This window comes from Alligator sinensis, unplaced genomic scaffold (assembly GCF_000455745.1).
Source record: "Alligator sinensis unplaced genomic scaffold, ASM45574v1 scaffold314_1, whole genome shotgun sequence".
Taxonomy (NCBI): Eukaryota; Metazoa; Chordata; order Crocodylia; family Alligatoridae; genus Alligator; species Alligator sinensis.
The window spans coordinates 661,794-677,490 of NW_005842703.1; the positions used below are offsets into that span (position 1 = coordinate 661,794).

Here is a 15,697-nt window from a genome sequence, read left to right on the forward strand (position 1 = left end):
CCGCACCACCCAGGGCTCTGCTTGTCCGTACTCACCCCAGCACATGATGGAGCAGTCCTGGGAGCAGCCAACACCAGCTTCCTGCACCAAGGCATGGTGCAGCCCAGGAGCAGAGGTGAGTGGAGACAGGCGGGGGACAGGCAGACCACGGTGCAGCCCAGTGGCTGCAGGCTGCTGGCACCGGCCTCTCCCGGGGCCGCTGCAGCTGGGGTTGGGGTAAGTGCCACTCTGTTCCCCCTGCTTTCTGCCTTGTGCAGCCCCAGGAGAGGCACCCCTCCCCCCACCCCTTCTCTGGTCGCAGCCTCACTCCCTCCCTCACCGCCATGGGAATCTATCCTTATTTGTTACATTGTAAAATGGGTCCACTTTATGCGAATTTGATTTATGCACTGTTCTCTGGGAACACATGCACATAAATCAAGGGAAACCTGTAGCTTTATTAACTGTTTCTATACTTGGTTATAAAAACCATACTACTTTAAAGTAACATTATGTCTGCGACTGTACTAACTGACAGGCTTAGAGAAATACTCTTGAATGCTGGCATTGGTATCCAGCACTTTTACCTGAGAAAATGAACGCAGTCAGACTTACTGCCCATAGAATTATTGTAATGAATAGTGTTCATTTTATTATTATATTAAATTACCTTTAGCCTGTGGGTTCATACAAGTGTTCCAATAGACCTCAAGAATTCTTGCAGTTTGTTCCCCTGGTAAGAAAACCTACCAGGAGAGCACTGTACAAATGACAGAGGGTCCAGATGGATGCTGCACACACAGCCTGCTTTTCCAGCAGCCCACATCCAGGGCCCCTGTACATGCATTCCAGAGTGCTCTGCAGGGTTCCCCTGGTTGATCTCCCTGCTGTGAGGCTTTGAGAGAAGAGACCCAGAGTGAGTTTGTTGTCTTGTCAGTCGCAGGCATGTTGATTTCTATTCCAGCAGTCTATGATGGAAGAGCAATGGTGTGGGGGTCTGGATCTCAGGGGTACGAGGGTGTAGGAGTCTGGGGGTCTGGTTCATGTGCAGAGGGGGCAGCTGTCCCAATACTCTGTGTCTCCCTGTAGTCCTGGAGTGCAGCACAGGGCTGGTGAAAAACTTTCCTGGTCCCAAGGCAGTCAGGGGGAGGGGTTTGCTCCATGATCAGCTGGTGTAGCAGAGTCCAGCTTGAGTCACAGACTACCTCCCTGGAGCTGGGGTCAGGAGGAGAGCAATGCACTCTGGGATACTGGAGGATGGCTCTGCAGCTTCTGTCTGAAAGGTAAGTAAGTGTACAGTTTTCATTCTCCTGGCAGAAGTTGTTTCTGATTGGAGTTGGGTTGATCTTCTCCAGGAACTGTCATCTTTGGTCTGAGAGAAATTGTGTAAACATTTGTATACCTAGGGTTTCTATCAGAAATTCTCAGTGGAATCAGCTCTTTCTCTAACTTTTTACAAGTAGTGGTAAAATTTTATTTTGTACATTTTATTCCCTCCCTTTAGGGCACAGCTTCAAACTTACAGTTCAGGGATCTTTTGAAGAAACTCAGACCCTTCCTCTGAGCGCTGATTACTGCTGTCACCTCACAGATGCTGTTAAATTCCACTATGCCAAGCATAAACAACCACAACTGGACATTACATTCTCAAAGAAGAAGAAATCTGCCGATCTTGTACGTTACCTTGGGACAATTTCTCTGTTCTCAGTGGTGGCAGAAAAAAGAGCAATGGTCTCACGTTGCAGTAAGGGAAGTTTAGGTTGGATATTAGGAAAAACTCTCTCACTAGGAGAGTGGTGAAGCACTGGAATGGGTTACCTAGAAAGGTGATGGAATCTCCATCTCTTTAAGGCCTGGCTCAACAAAGCCCTGGCTGGAATGAACTAATTGGGGATAGTCCCGCTTTGAGCGGGGGTTGGATTAGATGACCTCCTGAGCTCCTTTCCATCCCTAATTTTCTATGATTCTATAATTCTAACAGAAACAGAAATGTGAATCTTCATTTTGTAGGGTAAGGTGATAAGGAAGTAATTCTTTTGGGTGTTTTTCAGTGTTGTTGCATGTCAAGAGGAGTAAGAATGAAAGGCACTGGAATTATGAACCTGCCTCTAAATTTACTTCCCTTTGACCAGAAAATAGTAGGTGAGGTAAGTGTTGTCAGCTGTTCAGAATAATATTGAACTGCATTTCAATTATTGCTGTTCCATTGACAGGAACAAAATCAGCACCACAAATGATCCTTTCTGCTAAGGAACTAAGAAAAAGAACACATTTTTTCCTAGTTTTAGAAAGGATTAGGAAACAGCTGGGTATTGGGCATAAAAAGGCTGAAAAGAGTCTAAGATGCTATTCACACACTAGGAATATTATTCAGCTATACACAAGAGAGAGTTCCTGGAACAGAAGAAGAATCTCATAGTTCAAGGTTCTTGGAAAACCTAAAGTTTAGTAAAGATATGGGCTGTTTTGTTACCATGTCAAAATAACAGGCTAAAGTTTCAGTTTACATCATGTTTCTGCGTTGAGTCTGATACTCAAAGCTGTTATTTCTGGTATTCTAGGCTCCAGTCTATAGCTTATATTTGAGTCTTTTCACTGGGACATGCTTCACTACAGCTGCCCATACAATGTCTATTTGTGTATTCCATAAGTTGTAATGGTGCTTGAGCTTCTCTAGACCCAACTCTTGAAGCAGTAAGAGGAGGCAGTTGTTATGTAAAGCCATCAGCTTAACACAGTGGATTGGTGCACCTGCCTGAAAAATTAGGAACCACTGAAATACAGGTGAATATTCTCTAGAGGTCCATGAAACCATCTGTATCATACAGATAGTTGGCATATTGCGGATGTAATAAGTATTTGCGTCTACTCAAAACGAGGAGGCAGGCAGCCAATTTTGTGGGCAGATCATGGGGCCAGCCAGCATTTTCACAGAGTTATCACAGTGGGACTACCCCACACTTCTGATCGGTGAGGGGCCTGCAATCCCACCTCTCTCTGCAGATTGGCAGATGGCCTGAAACCATGGTTTAATTACTTTGATTAAGCCTGGTGAAGCTATTAATTCATGCATTATGAACCAATCTAAGCATTCAGTTAAATTCTTAACCAGGGGTTGGCAAACCTCAGCACACAGGTCAGAATGTGGCACATGAAGCCACATGTGTACTTGGCACACCACAGCCAGACCAGGCTCTGGGAAGGCCCCTGCCACTGGCCATAGTGCCAAGGATGCTCACAGCAGGTGGAGGGGAGGCTGCAAACAGCTGCACCAGGGTCCGTGGAGCCCTGGCTTGGCTCATTGCCACTGGCAGGTGCGTATGCCCCTAACGGAAGACAGCAGAGAAGGGGTCGAGGGCAATGCAGCCCCAACCCCTTGCTCACAGTCTGCCCCAAAGTGCACATGCACCTACCACTGACAATGAGTCAGGGTGGACAGGAGGGAAGGGGCTAGTGGCACCGCAGCCCCATCTCCTTCCTTACCACCTGCCCCAAGGTGCATGTGAACCCTCCACCAACAATGAACTGGGCTGGAGCTCCACGGACCCTGGTACAGCTGCTTGCAGCTTCCCTTCTGCCCACTGCAAGCAGCCCATGCTCTGTGGCTGGTGGTAGGGGCCTACCCAGAGCCCAGACTGGCTGTGGCAGGTGGTGAGGAGGGAACAAGCAGCTGCATTGGGGTCCACAGAGCCCCCGCCCAGCTCATTGCCAGCAGCAGGTGCAAGTGCACCTCGGGGTGCATGGCAGGAAAGGGGCAGCCTCTCATTTGCTCCCTCTCACCAACCCTTTTTTCCTCTTCCCATGCTCCAAGACTGCAGGGATTCCTGCCCTTTTCTCCACTTGCCAGTAAGTTTTTTTTTTGTCCAGCAAGTCTGCCAAAATTGCAGAGCCCACTGTTTTTTTGCAGAAATTGCCTGATTTTGCATTTTACATGAAAAATGCAAAACTGCAATTTTGGTAGGTCCCTGTGATAAGGACTGCAATCAGGGAAATGTCATTCGAGGGTGGGGAGGAAGGAAGGCTTTAGCATTTATGATATTTCTGTTTCTTATTTTCAGCATGGAAAATTTGATGTACACTTAATAGCAAAAAACTGGTAAGATATCTTATATTTCTTTAAATGTTTCTTTCTGTGTTCCTTTTATTCTGCTATTCAGCAGCCATCTTTTGATCTTAGTTCAAGTGGAAAAAGGTGATTATGTCATAAATTGATGCGGTTTATTGGTATCTGAATAAGACTGTATAATAAAATACTGCTAATAATTGTGATATGCAGGTATCCAGTTTAGGTGACATTTGGAAAATGTTCTCCTGACGTATGTTCTCAGGGTATGAATATACAGTGCTTCTCTGCCTCCCACCTGCTGTGAAAGCTTGTAATATTGAAATTCTGTCATTGGTAGTGATGCTTTAGTACTAAATTATCAAAGTTTTAGGGTTAGCATTATGCTTGACAAGAAGTTTAATTTTAAAATCCTACTTTAGTGCTTATAATTCCCTATGCTTATTCTCAGTATAGTCGTCAGTTTTATTGAAAAGTTTGAGGAGAAAAACATTCAACCACACTTTCAATTAAATGAAGAAGTTATATACAGCACTTGTGTATTAGGACATGTAGTTGCAGTTAGCACAGAATTTGACCTATAGACTCTTTCCAGTGTCAAAATCATAAACAAGGTTTATGTTGGAAATAAATCCTAAATTTTACCACCATATGTTTTTCTATTAAACCAAGATTTATGACATGAAGGGAACATGTTTGTCTCTTGGAGATTATAATATGGCACAGTGTTGTTCTACATGCATAGCCAGTTCTTAATTCTGATTAAAATTTATGGGAAATGGGTAGTTGCATCTCCTAGGTAACTTTGAAAATCCCTGTCTATACTTAACTTTTGCAAGGTAGATAATATAGTACTGCATTATGCAGAAATGTAGTTCTACCCTAGCATAAAGAAAAAGCATAGAAGAACAAAGCAGAACATCAGATCCCTATACAATACCCACAACTTGAAATGAAGATACCTGCAGATATTTCAATTTTTAGTTAGCTGGCCTTATGTAAATCTGTACTTACCTGATTATGTTAGATCACTCTTTTCTTCTTTGTAAACCAAGAATACAATGCATTAAACTATATATTAAAATGCAGTAAAATGAAGCTTGAAAAAATTCTAAAGATGCAATTAAGAAGGAGCCTTTGAAAATGTGGACTTCTGTATCTAAATTTTGCACTTGGAAGTTTAAGCTGGCAATTCAGTTACTTCAGCTATATTTAACTTTAGATAATAAAAAGTCTTAAGGTCATTCCAAGCAGATACTGGTGGTAGTAGTTTTGGTAACAAAATAAAATATTAAAGGACGTGTCCCCTAATTGCACTCTATCTGTTTCTTATCTCGTGTCAGTTTATCTACATAGGCATGATAATATTGGCTTGCCTAGTTATGAAGTCTATAGAGTTTATTGATTTAACTCTGTGGGGTATCTTAACATTGTAGACATAACACTGACTGCAAGTCATAATGTACAAATCCTCTTTTTCCAGCCAGGAAAACCTAGATGTGCGCTTAGGGTTTGACCTGTGTACACAGGAGAAGGATTTCCTATGCAAAAGGAAAAAGGTGGTGGCAGCTGCTCTGAAAAAGGTTCTCCAGCTAGAGGAGGACCTACAAGATGATGAGGTAGGTGTAACAGAATCCTTCCCACTACTTCTTTGAAAGGACTTCTTCTAGTTAATCATTTGCACACAGAAATGTGGTGTTTTGTACTCTGGGCATATCTACACATTCATTAATGCACCGTACTTACTGCGCATTAAAATTTAGTACTTATATATCCAAGTACTAAATCAATGTACAGTAACTGGCGCTACTATGCAGTAGCACCCGCTCATGTTTTTTTAGTGATGCTAACTGAATAGTAGTCTAATACTACTACACATTAGCATATTAGTGTGGTTTTTGCCATGCATGCTAATGCGCAGTAGAATTAGGCTACTGCACAGTTAGCGTCTCATGTAGAATCATAGAAAATTAGGGTTGGAAGGGACTTCAGGAGGTCATCTAGTCCAAATCCCTGCTCAAAGCAGGACCATCCCCAACTAGATCATTCCAGCCAAGGCTGATGTGGTTGCAGAGCTACTGGACATCGTGTTTGAAAACTCATGGCAATCAGGAGAAGTCTAACCAGATCTTAAATACCTCCAAGGATGGAGCTTCCATGACCTTTCTGGATAACCTGTTCCAGTGTTTACTGTCCTCCTAGTGAGACAGTTCTTCCTAATATCTAACCTCAACTTCCCTTGTTGTAACTTGAAACCATTGCTTCTTTTTCTGTCATCTACTACCACTGAGAACAGTCTAGAGCCATCCACATTCAAACCAACTTCAGGTATTAAATCCCTTCTCAGTCTTCTCTTTTCTAAACTAAATAATCCCAGTTCCCTCAGTCTCTCCTCATAAGTCATGTGTCCCAGTCCCCTCACCATTTTCATTTCCTTCTGCTGGACTCTCTCTAATTTGTCCACATCCTTTCTGTAGTGGAGGGCCCAAAATTGAACACAGTACTCCAGATGTGGGCTCACCAGTGCTGAATAGAGGGGAAGAATCACTTTGCTTGATCTGCTGGCAACACTCATAGTTTCATAGTACTTAGGGTCAAAAGGGACCTAAACAGATCATCAGGTCTGGCCCCCTGCCCTGGGCAGGAATGAGTGCAGGGTTATAACACCCCAGGAAAATCTATCCAGGCTCCTCTTGAAGACCCCAAAGGTAGGAGAGAGCATCACCTCCCTTAGGAGTCCATTCCAGAGCCTGGCAGCCCTAACTGTAAAGTAATGCCTCCTGATGTCCAGCCTGAACCTTCTCTCTAACAATTTGTGGCCGTTATTCCTAGTAACCCCCAGTGGTGCCTGAGGGAACAGAGCCTCACCTAATTTCTGCTGGTCCCCCTTGGTGAGTCTGTAAACAGCCACCAGATCCCCTCTCAGCCTTCTCTTGTGGAGGCTGAATAGATTCAGGCCCTTTAGCCTCTCTTTGTAGAGCCTGCCTTGCTGCCCCTTGACCATGCGAGTGGCCCTCCTCTGGACCCTCTCAATGCTAGCCACATCCCTCTTGAAGTGCGGCACCCAGAACTGGATGCAGTACTCCAGGGATGGGCAAAATATGGCCCATGGGCCAGATCCGGCCTGCGAGGCCATTCTATCTGGCCCACGGGGCCCCTAAAAAATTTAGAAAATTAATATTTATCTGCCCTTGGTTCCTGTCAAAAATGACAGGAACCAAGGGCAGTAGGACCCACAAAAGCAGGACCCACCCGGCCCCGCCCCCCCAGGTCATTGATGAAGACATTGAACAGAACCAGTCCCAGGACTGGCCTCTGGGGCACTCCAATTGATACCAGCCACCAACTAGACATGAGCTATTGATTACTACCCTCTGAGCCCAATGCTCCAGTCAGTTTTCTATCCGCCTTACAGTCCATTCATCCAGATTGTGCTTCCTTAGCTTGCCTGCAAACACATTGTGGAAGGCCATATCAAAAGCCTTGCTAAAATCAAGGTATACCACATCCACTGGTCTCCTCGCATCCACAGAGGCAGTCACTTCATCAGAGAAGGCAATCAGGTTAGTCTGGTATGACTTGCCCCTAGTGAATCAATGCTGACTGTTCCTAATCACCTTCTTCTCCTCCAAGTGCTTAGATATGGATTCCTTGAGAATCTGTGTAACAGGGCACCCCAAAAGAATTCTGTAATACACTGTTCTAAGGGCACACTGCCCCACTCTTGCCCACCATGCCTTGATGTTAATGGATATATATATTGCAGGAGGCTGCCCTAATCCTACTATAATGGCCCCAGCTCACTCTCAGACCCCTGTCCTTGATCTCTTCTCCTCAGACAGCCTAGCACCAGCCATCGTCATCCTGGGCTGCCCACCGCTTCATCCCTCCCTCTCGGCTGTGGCCCCCCACAAGGACCTTTGGCCCCCTACAGGCTCTGGCCTCACCTCCAGGCCAGTCGAGACTCCAAGCTCCTGGTTATGTCAGTCTCTCATGGCTGCATATCACACTCTTCAACCCATCCTAGACCCTGGCGCCAGCTTGGATTAGTTGATGTTTATAGGGTCAGTTCTCAAACAACCAGCCCTCTCTTCATTGTGGGTCCACCCTCTTGGGCCCCTGTATAGATCATTCTTCTATCTCTAGGCTCACCTGGAGCCCCGCCATAAGTCTTCCTACACAGCCCCTCTTTCTCTGGGCTCATCCAGGCCCCTCAATAGATCCCCACACTCTGCCCCACTCATTGGGTTCCACAAAACCCTTCACTAGGTCTTTCAAACACTCAGCCCCTCAATAGACCCAAAGACTCCCAGACTTTTACTGTCTGGGCTAGCCTGGCCTTTCTCTAGGCTCCTGTCCACACAGCCTCTCTTATTCCAGGCTGGCCTGGCCTCTGACTAGGCCCAGGCACTCAGCCCCTTTCTCAGGTCTCTGGACCCTACACTGGGTTCCCAGGAACCTCCTCCATCTCCTTAGTTCCTACCCAAACTTCCAGATGTTGCAGATGTTAGTCTCTATACCTTATTGAATCAGCTTTAGATAAAAGCACCAAAAGCCCTGCTGAAGCACCCGATCTATTCAGATGCTACAAAGCCGGGTCAAAGTAATGTGCTGCTTCTTCCAGTAAAGCACAGTTTTTGAGGGATTTTTTTAACATTTGCAAGCAGCCAAATTATCTTCTTAGCCAGCCATATTAAAAAATCAACAGTGGCAATGGTAGTCCCTTGATATGAGGATGAAAATTCTCCAGTAAATAGGGAAGTCATTTTTGAGTCTATAGATGACTAAGGAGGTAAATTCAAGATCTTCATGTTTAATTGAAGACATGGCAAATAGTTCCAGCAGGAAGGGGTAGGTCCTCTCCCACCACCAGCCCCACCTCCCTCGCCCCTAGTACTTACCAGCTCAGAGACCGGCTGCAGCTCCCTGCTACAGCCACTGGGGACTGCCCGAATCATCAAAGCTCTCCGAATCTTTTTTAAGATTCGGAGAGCTTTGAATCAATTTGGACCTTAAAATTTGTCCCTCGATTTGATTTGGATTCGGAGGTTCGGCCACTGAATTGGGCCAAATCTCCTCCAAATCAAATCACCACCCAAAGCTTTGCACAGCCCTAGTCCTTGAGTCGTTTCTTTTGCCCACGTCTACAGCAGTGACCACTGGTTAGTTGGGAGTATACAACCTGTTTTGGGAGCCAGTTATCAGGCTTCCTTATGGCATGGCATGTCCAATGGAGTTGGTGCCATATAAGTATGCCTTCAGTACTGGTGGTGTTTGCTTGAGTCAGAACATTGGCATTCACTCTTTGATCTTTCCAAGTGATATGAAGGATTTTCTGAAGGCATCACTGATCGTAATGTTCCAAAGGTTTCAGATGTTTCTAGTATGTCATCCAAGTTTCACACCTGGACTAGGGACAGAAATTATACATAAACCAGTATACGTGATTGGAAACTGATTCAAATCTGTAACACAACAGAAGTTCAGTGCACATCAACTTTCAAAATGGCTGAAACTGGTTTAAGATAAACCTAGATGGATGTAGTATTAATTTATTTAGATTAAATCAGTTTATTGAACTTCTGTCCCAGATCCCCTCCTGATTTAAATTAATTCACAGTCCTCCAGCATCCTGGGATGCCTTGCACCTCCCCAGCAAACCTTGCCTTGTAGGATGGGTGGCCTTGTCTTGACCCAAGCTGTCTGCTCCAGCCTGGGCCACTGCAGGCATGTGGCTGCATTTCCGGAATCAAAAGTTTGTTCACTTGCTTATTGGTTCAAACTACTCAGCTTAGACTAACCTGCAAAGATTTAATCAATTCAGCCTCATGCTTTTTAACTGTCTGTACTTTGCCCTATACAACAGGGTAGGGTTGAGATCAGCCTGCTAGACAAGAAGTTTGGCATAGGTCCTTATGTCATGATCACTGAAGACATGATTTTGGAGATCTACCAATGGCAGCATTGGTAGATTTTATCTGGCGTTGAATATTATTGTCTATGTTTACTTTTTCTGAAAGTTGGCTACCCTAAGCTAACCAGTAAGCAGAGAGCAGTTGCTCTGGAGTAAGCAGCTCAGGTGTGGAACTGCCTTGAAGAGGCTTTTCTCTGTGCTAGTGACTTAGGATGGCTGATTGCTGCTAGAGTGTTTGCCTATTGCCTGGTGTGTGGGTTTGTTTGGGTTTTTTGTTTTTATTTCCTTTTCCCCCTATGGTGTGTGTTTGCCTCTCTCTCTTTCTCTCTCTCTAGCTTTTTCTTTCCTCCTTCTGCTGGAGTGACTGAGGGCATTTATAAACATACTTTTTTGTGCTGCAGTGGGCTCCAGGACCACTGCACCAAGAAGGAAAAAAAGAGTTGTAGTGGTTGGTGACTCCCTTCTGCGGGGAAGAGAGGCACCTATTTGTTGTCCAGATTTGGGGGCCTGGGTGGTCTGTTTTCTGCCTGGTTGCCTGCCCAAATTCAGGACATCACAGAGAGACTGCCAAAGCTCATCCATTCATAGGACTATTACCCCTTCCTGATTGTCTATGTAGGCACCAATGATATGGCCAGAAATGTCACTGAGCAGATCAGAGGTGACTATGAGGCTCTTGGCAAGAAGATTAAGGAGCCTGGAGCACAAGTGGTGTTCTCATCAATTCTTCCCATGAAAGGTAAGGGTCCAGAGAGACACCATTGTGTCCTGGAAGTGCATGTATGGTTGAGATTGTGATGTTACCATGAAGGCTTTGGCATCTTTGACAATGGGTGGATGTCCTTGGGAGGAGGACTGTTATCAAGAGATGGGATCCATCTGGTGAGAAAAGAGAAGAGAATCTTTGGGTATCGTTTGGCAAACCTAGTAAGGAGGGCTTTAAACTAGGTTCCATGCGGGATAGTGATCAAAACTCACCAGTGACAGAACACACCATCCAGAAAGGAAAAGACTCAAAGAAGCAACTTAACTCTGGGAAAGGACCAGAGAGCAACAGAACTGCAACATGCGGTGCAAAAGGGAAGCAAAATGCAAAATATGTCTGATGTGTGTATACAAATGTGAGAAGTATGGGGAATAAATAAGATAAGGTAGAAGCTGCAGCCTAAGAAAGATCTATGATCTGACTGACACCACAGAGACCTGGTAGGACAGGTCTTATGACTGGAATGTCAGCATTAAGGGTTACACACTGCTTTGGAGGAACAGGGTTGGGAGAAAAGGGGGGTCGGGGGTAGTGTTGCCTTGTATGTTAAAAACATAGACACTTGTTCCCTGGTTCAGGAGGAAAAAAACAGATCTGGATTTCATTCAACTCGAGTTAATAGGCCTGGTGTCATGGAAGGATAGGCTAAAGGATAAAGGCACCGTGGAGGGCTGGGAGCATCTAAAGGGCACAGTATCGGAAGCCTAACAAGAAACTGTCCTGACATGATGGAAGCACAAGAAGAATGGCAAGAGATCAATGTGGCTGCACGAGGAGCTTCTAAAATGCCTCAAAGGCAAAAGGAAATCACACAGTCAATGTAAAAATGGGCAGGTCACCAAGAAAGTATACCAGGAAATAGCAAGAGCCTGCAGGGACAAAATCAGGAAGGCAAAGATAAATAATGAGCTGCACCTGGCAAAGGAGGTTAAGGGCAAAAACAAGAGGTTCTATAAGTAAGTTAGTAAGAAAAAAAGGACCAAGGAATCTGTGAATCATCTGTTAACAAGCCAGGGGGGCACTCTTAACTGAAGATGCAAAGGCGGCAGATCTACTCAACAGCTAGTTTGCAGTACTCTTCACAAAATAAATAAGCTGAAGCTAGACACCTAATAAGAATTACCTGGATAAGGAAGTGGGCAATGTGAGGGAGGAAATAACAAAAGAGATGGTTAGAGAGCTTTTGTTGGGTCTGAATTCAAGTCAAAAGGGCTGGATGAGCTTCATCCCAGGGTCCTGAAGAAACTGGTAGAGGAGATCTTAGAGCCCTTGGCAATGATCTTCATGAAGTTGTGGGAGACAGGCCAGATACCAGAGGACTGGAAAAGGGCCAGCATATTGCCCCTCTTCATAAAAGGCAAAAAGGAGGACCTGGGGAACTACAGGCCAGTTAACCTCACATGAATACCTGGGATGTTACTGGAAGGCCACTTGCAAGCATCTGGAGGAGAAAAGGGTGATCACAAACAGTCAGAATGGATATATAAAAAACAAATTGTGTCAAACAAACTTTATCTGATTCTTTGACAAAATAACTACTTGGGTGGATGAAGGGAATGCTGTGGTTATAGTGTATCTCAACATCAGCAAGAATTTTGACAAGATCCCGCGTGAGCTTCTTATAAACAAATTGGAGAAATGTGGACTAGCTAAAACTACTACAAGGTGCACAGATAACTGGCTCAATAGCCAGAGGCAAAGGACAATGATTAACAGGTCTATGTCAAAATGGCAGGAGGTTTCAAGTGGAGTTCCACAGAGGTCTGTCCTGGGTTTGGTGCTGTTAAATGCATTTTTTTTTTAAGAATTTGGAAGCTGGCATAGAAAGCTTCCTGAGCAAGTTTGCAGACATCATGAAACTGGGAAGGATTGTAAAGACACTGGAGGATGTGAGTGCATTCAGAAGAATATCAATACACTGGAAAGTTGAGCTAGAGCTAATAGGATGAAATTCAATGTGGACAAATGCAAGGTGCTACACCTCAGGAGGAATAATCAAAAACACGGATATAAAATGAATGACACCTGGCTGGATGGCAGGTCTATGGAAAAGGACTTTGGAGTCTTCGAAGATCACAGACTCAATATGAGTCTGCAGTGTGATGCAGCTGCACAAAAGGCAAATACATCTTTGGGACACATCAATTAGGTGCAGTTAGGCACAGGACACAGGAGGTGATAGTGTCTCCCTACGCAGCACTGGTTAGGTTCATCTGCAGTGCTGTGTGCAGTTCTGGGCTCCACATTTTAAAGAGCGTGTGGGCAAGTAGAGAGGGTCCAGAGATGGGCAATATGATAAAAATGATAAGGGGCTTGGAAGGCAAGCCATATGAGGAGAGGGTAAAGGAGCTAGGCACGTTCAGTTTGTGGAAAAGGTGCTTCAGAGGAGACATGGTATCAGTCTTCAAATAACTGAAGGGCTACCATATAAAGAAGAGGGAAAGCACCTGTTCTCTCTTGGGGACCAATGGCTTGTAGTTGCAGAAAAGTAAGTTTAGATTGGATATCCAGAAAAAAATTCTTCACTATTACAACAGTGAGGTAGTGGAATAGACTGCCTAAGGAAGTTGTGGACTCTCCATCACGAGGTATTCAACAAGAGGTTTGGCAGCCACTAGTCAAGGATGATCTGGACATAGTTTTGCCTATGTTCTACTATGGGTATTTCCCACGCTTCTGGGCTTTGCTGGTTGCCCTCTTTTGCTTTTCCTGCTACATGTGTCAGAGTTTTTTTAAGCCTTCCTCAGATGCATTGGGTGTTGGCTACAGCCAAGGCTGCGGACTTCAAATGGGGTGTGCCAGTGCTCCTGCTGGGAGGTTCCTGGCTAGAGGTTATTGCCCTAGGTCAAGGCCAGATCGATTGCCATATTTGGAATCAAGAAAAGATTTTACTCTGCAGTCAGATTGGTATGGACTGTGGCGGTTTTTGCTTTCCTCTGTAGTGGGGGCATGGCCCTCTACCCAGGATCTCTTGAGCATATATTGACAACATTTCATAGAAGCAGGATGTTGGCTGCTGTGGTTCCCCTGCTTTACCAATGGCAGGTCAGGGGTTAGGTCTGTGTTGTGTCAAGGTTGACAGCAGTCTTATGTAGAGTTTAGATTATGGTTTGTTTGGGATGGTTTGGATAGGGCTGATCCTGCCTCAGGCAGGGACCCGGACTAGATAACCTGTGGGGGTCCCTTCCTTCCCTACTTCTCTATGATACCTAGATAGGGGAAATGCTCAACAGTTTCCAAGAATTGGCTCTAATTGTACTGTGTGAGCAAATGGTTGTTTTCAGGGTGAGTTGTTAAGTATCTTAGTTTTTGTGAAGATGACCGTGAGTCCAAGCATTTCATACACTTCACAAAAGCAACCGAGAGTGACTTGGAGCTCTTTAACTGAGTGTTAAAGACACACAAGACAAACTTCAGTGTATTGCAGATCAGTAATGGCGGTGTCAGTTATCTTGGATTTGGAATGTAACCAATAGATATTAAAGAGATTCCTGCACATACAGTATTGGATGCTGACTCCAGATGGAAGTCTGTCAACAATGAAGTGTGGAATAGCTGTGATAAAGATGGAAAAGAGTGTTCATGCAATCACATCTCCTTGCTTGACTCTAGTTCTAATGGTGAAGGGGTCTTTTTCCAAGCCATTGCTTACAATAGTTGCTGTCATGTCATCATGAAGGAGTCTGTTAATGGTAACACATTTTGGCAGGCATCCAGATCGCATCAAGATCTTCCATAAGGCCTTTCTGTTGACTGAGTCAAAAGCTTTAGTCAGGTCAGTGAAGGCCATAGAAAGATCTCATCGGTGTTCACAAAACTTCTCCTGCAACTGTCTGGTAACAAAGGTCATATCTATCGTACCTCTCAGTGGTCTGGAACCACACTGTGACTCAAGTAGAATCTCCTCAGCAAGGAAAGTGAGTCTATTGAGGAGAATGCAGGCAAGGATTTTCCTAGCTATGGACAGAAGTGCAATACCACAATAATGACTGCTATCTTCTTTCTTGAACATGGTTACAATTCTGGCATTTTTCAAGTCACTGGGAATCTGCTCACATTTCCAGAATTTCATAATAATAAAATGTAGTTGATGAGAGTTTTTTGCACCTTGCTTTTCAGCTGGTATTCCATCAGAACCATATACTTTGTTTTTCATCTGCTTAATGGCTTACAAGGCCACTTGATAAGTTGTTGTATCTGCAAGGTATTCCTTAATGGGGTGTTGTGGAATGGCTTTCATGTTGGAGTCTTGGTTCAGGAGCTCTTGAAAGTGGTTCTTCCAACATGCATTGATGATGGAGGTGCCTTAAGGAGTGTTGTTCCATCCTTGGACATCAGAGGAATGGCTTCTTGTGTGGTTAGCCCATAGATAACTTTGGTTGCACTGAAGAAACTATGTGTGTTGTACCTGTCAGCAAACTTTTGAATCTTGTTTGCTTTGTCCTTCCACCATTTGTTCTTTTGGTCTCAATTATTCCTCTAGGTCTCAGTTTTAATGTGGTGATAAGTGTGTTGCTTCTGTTTAAAGTTAATGTCTTTCTGCCAAACTTTGAGGGCTCTTTTTCTGTCAATGGGAGATTGTATTTCCCGACAATTCTCATCAAACCAGTCATGATGTTTCTGTGCAGAAAAGTCTAGAGATTCTTTGTACACCTCCTGGATGCCTTTCTTGAGACTTTTCTAGTAATCAATGGTGTTGAGATCATCAGGGAGATCAGAGTTTTTCATTGAGGCACTAGGAGATGGTTGCTTTTAGCAGTCTCAAGCACTCAGTATTGAACCCCTCTTTCTTGGTTGTTTCTTTTATTTACATAATTTTTGGGGAATACAAATGGACTGTATCAAATGATGATCCATCCAACAGTTGCCTTCATTGGTTATAGATTTGGTGATATGGACATCACAAAGGTCCTGAACACACACTATGATGTAGTCAATCAGGTGCCTGTGTTTGAGCAGGGGTTCATCCATGATG

The 15,697-nt window shown here is 44.5% G+C and overlaps 1 protein-coding gene across 1 annotated transcript in view; it reads left to right on the forward strand.

Moving 5' to 3' along the window:
• The window catches only part of LOC102386454 (cytosolic phospholipase A2 epsilon), a 67,249-nt gene that overhangs the window by 29,079 nt on the left and 22,473 nt on the right, over positions 1-15,697 (forward strand). The window contains exons 9-12 of the mRNA XM_014524902.2: positions 1,484-1,653; positions 2,031-2,126; positions 4,038-4,075; positions 5,526-5,661. Of these exons, the coding sequence (XP_014380388.1) occupies positions 1,484-1,653; positions 2,031-2,126; positions 4,038-4,075; positions 5,526-5,661 (440 nt within the window). The remainder of the gene's footprint in view (positions 1-1,483; positions 1,654-2,030; positions 2,127-4,037; positions 4,076-5,525; positions 5,662-15,697) is intronic.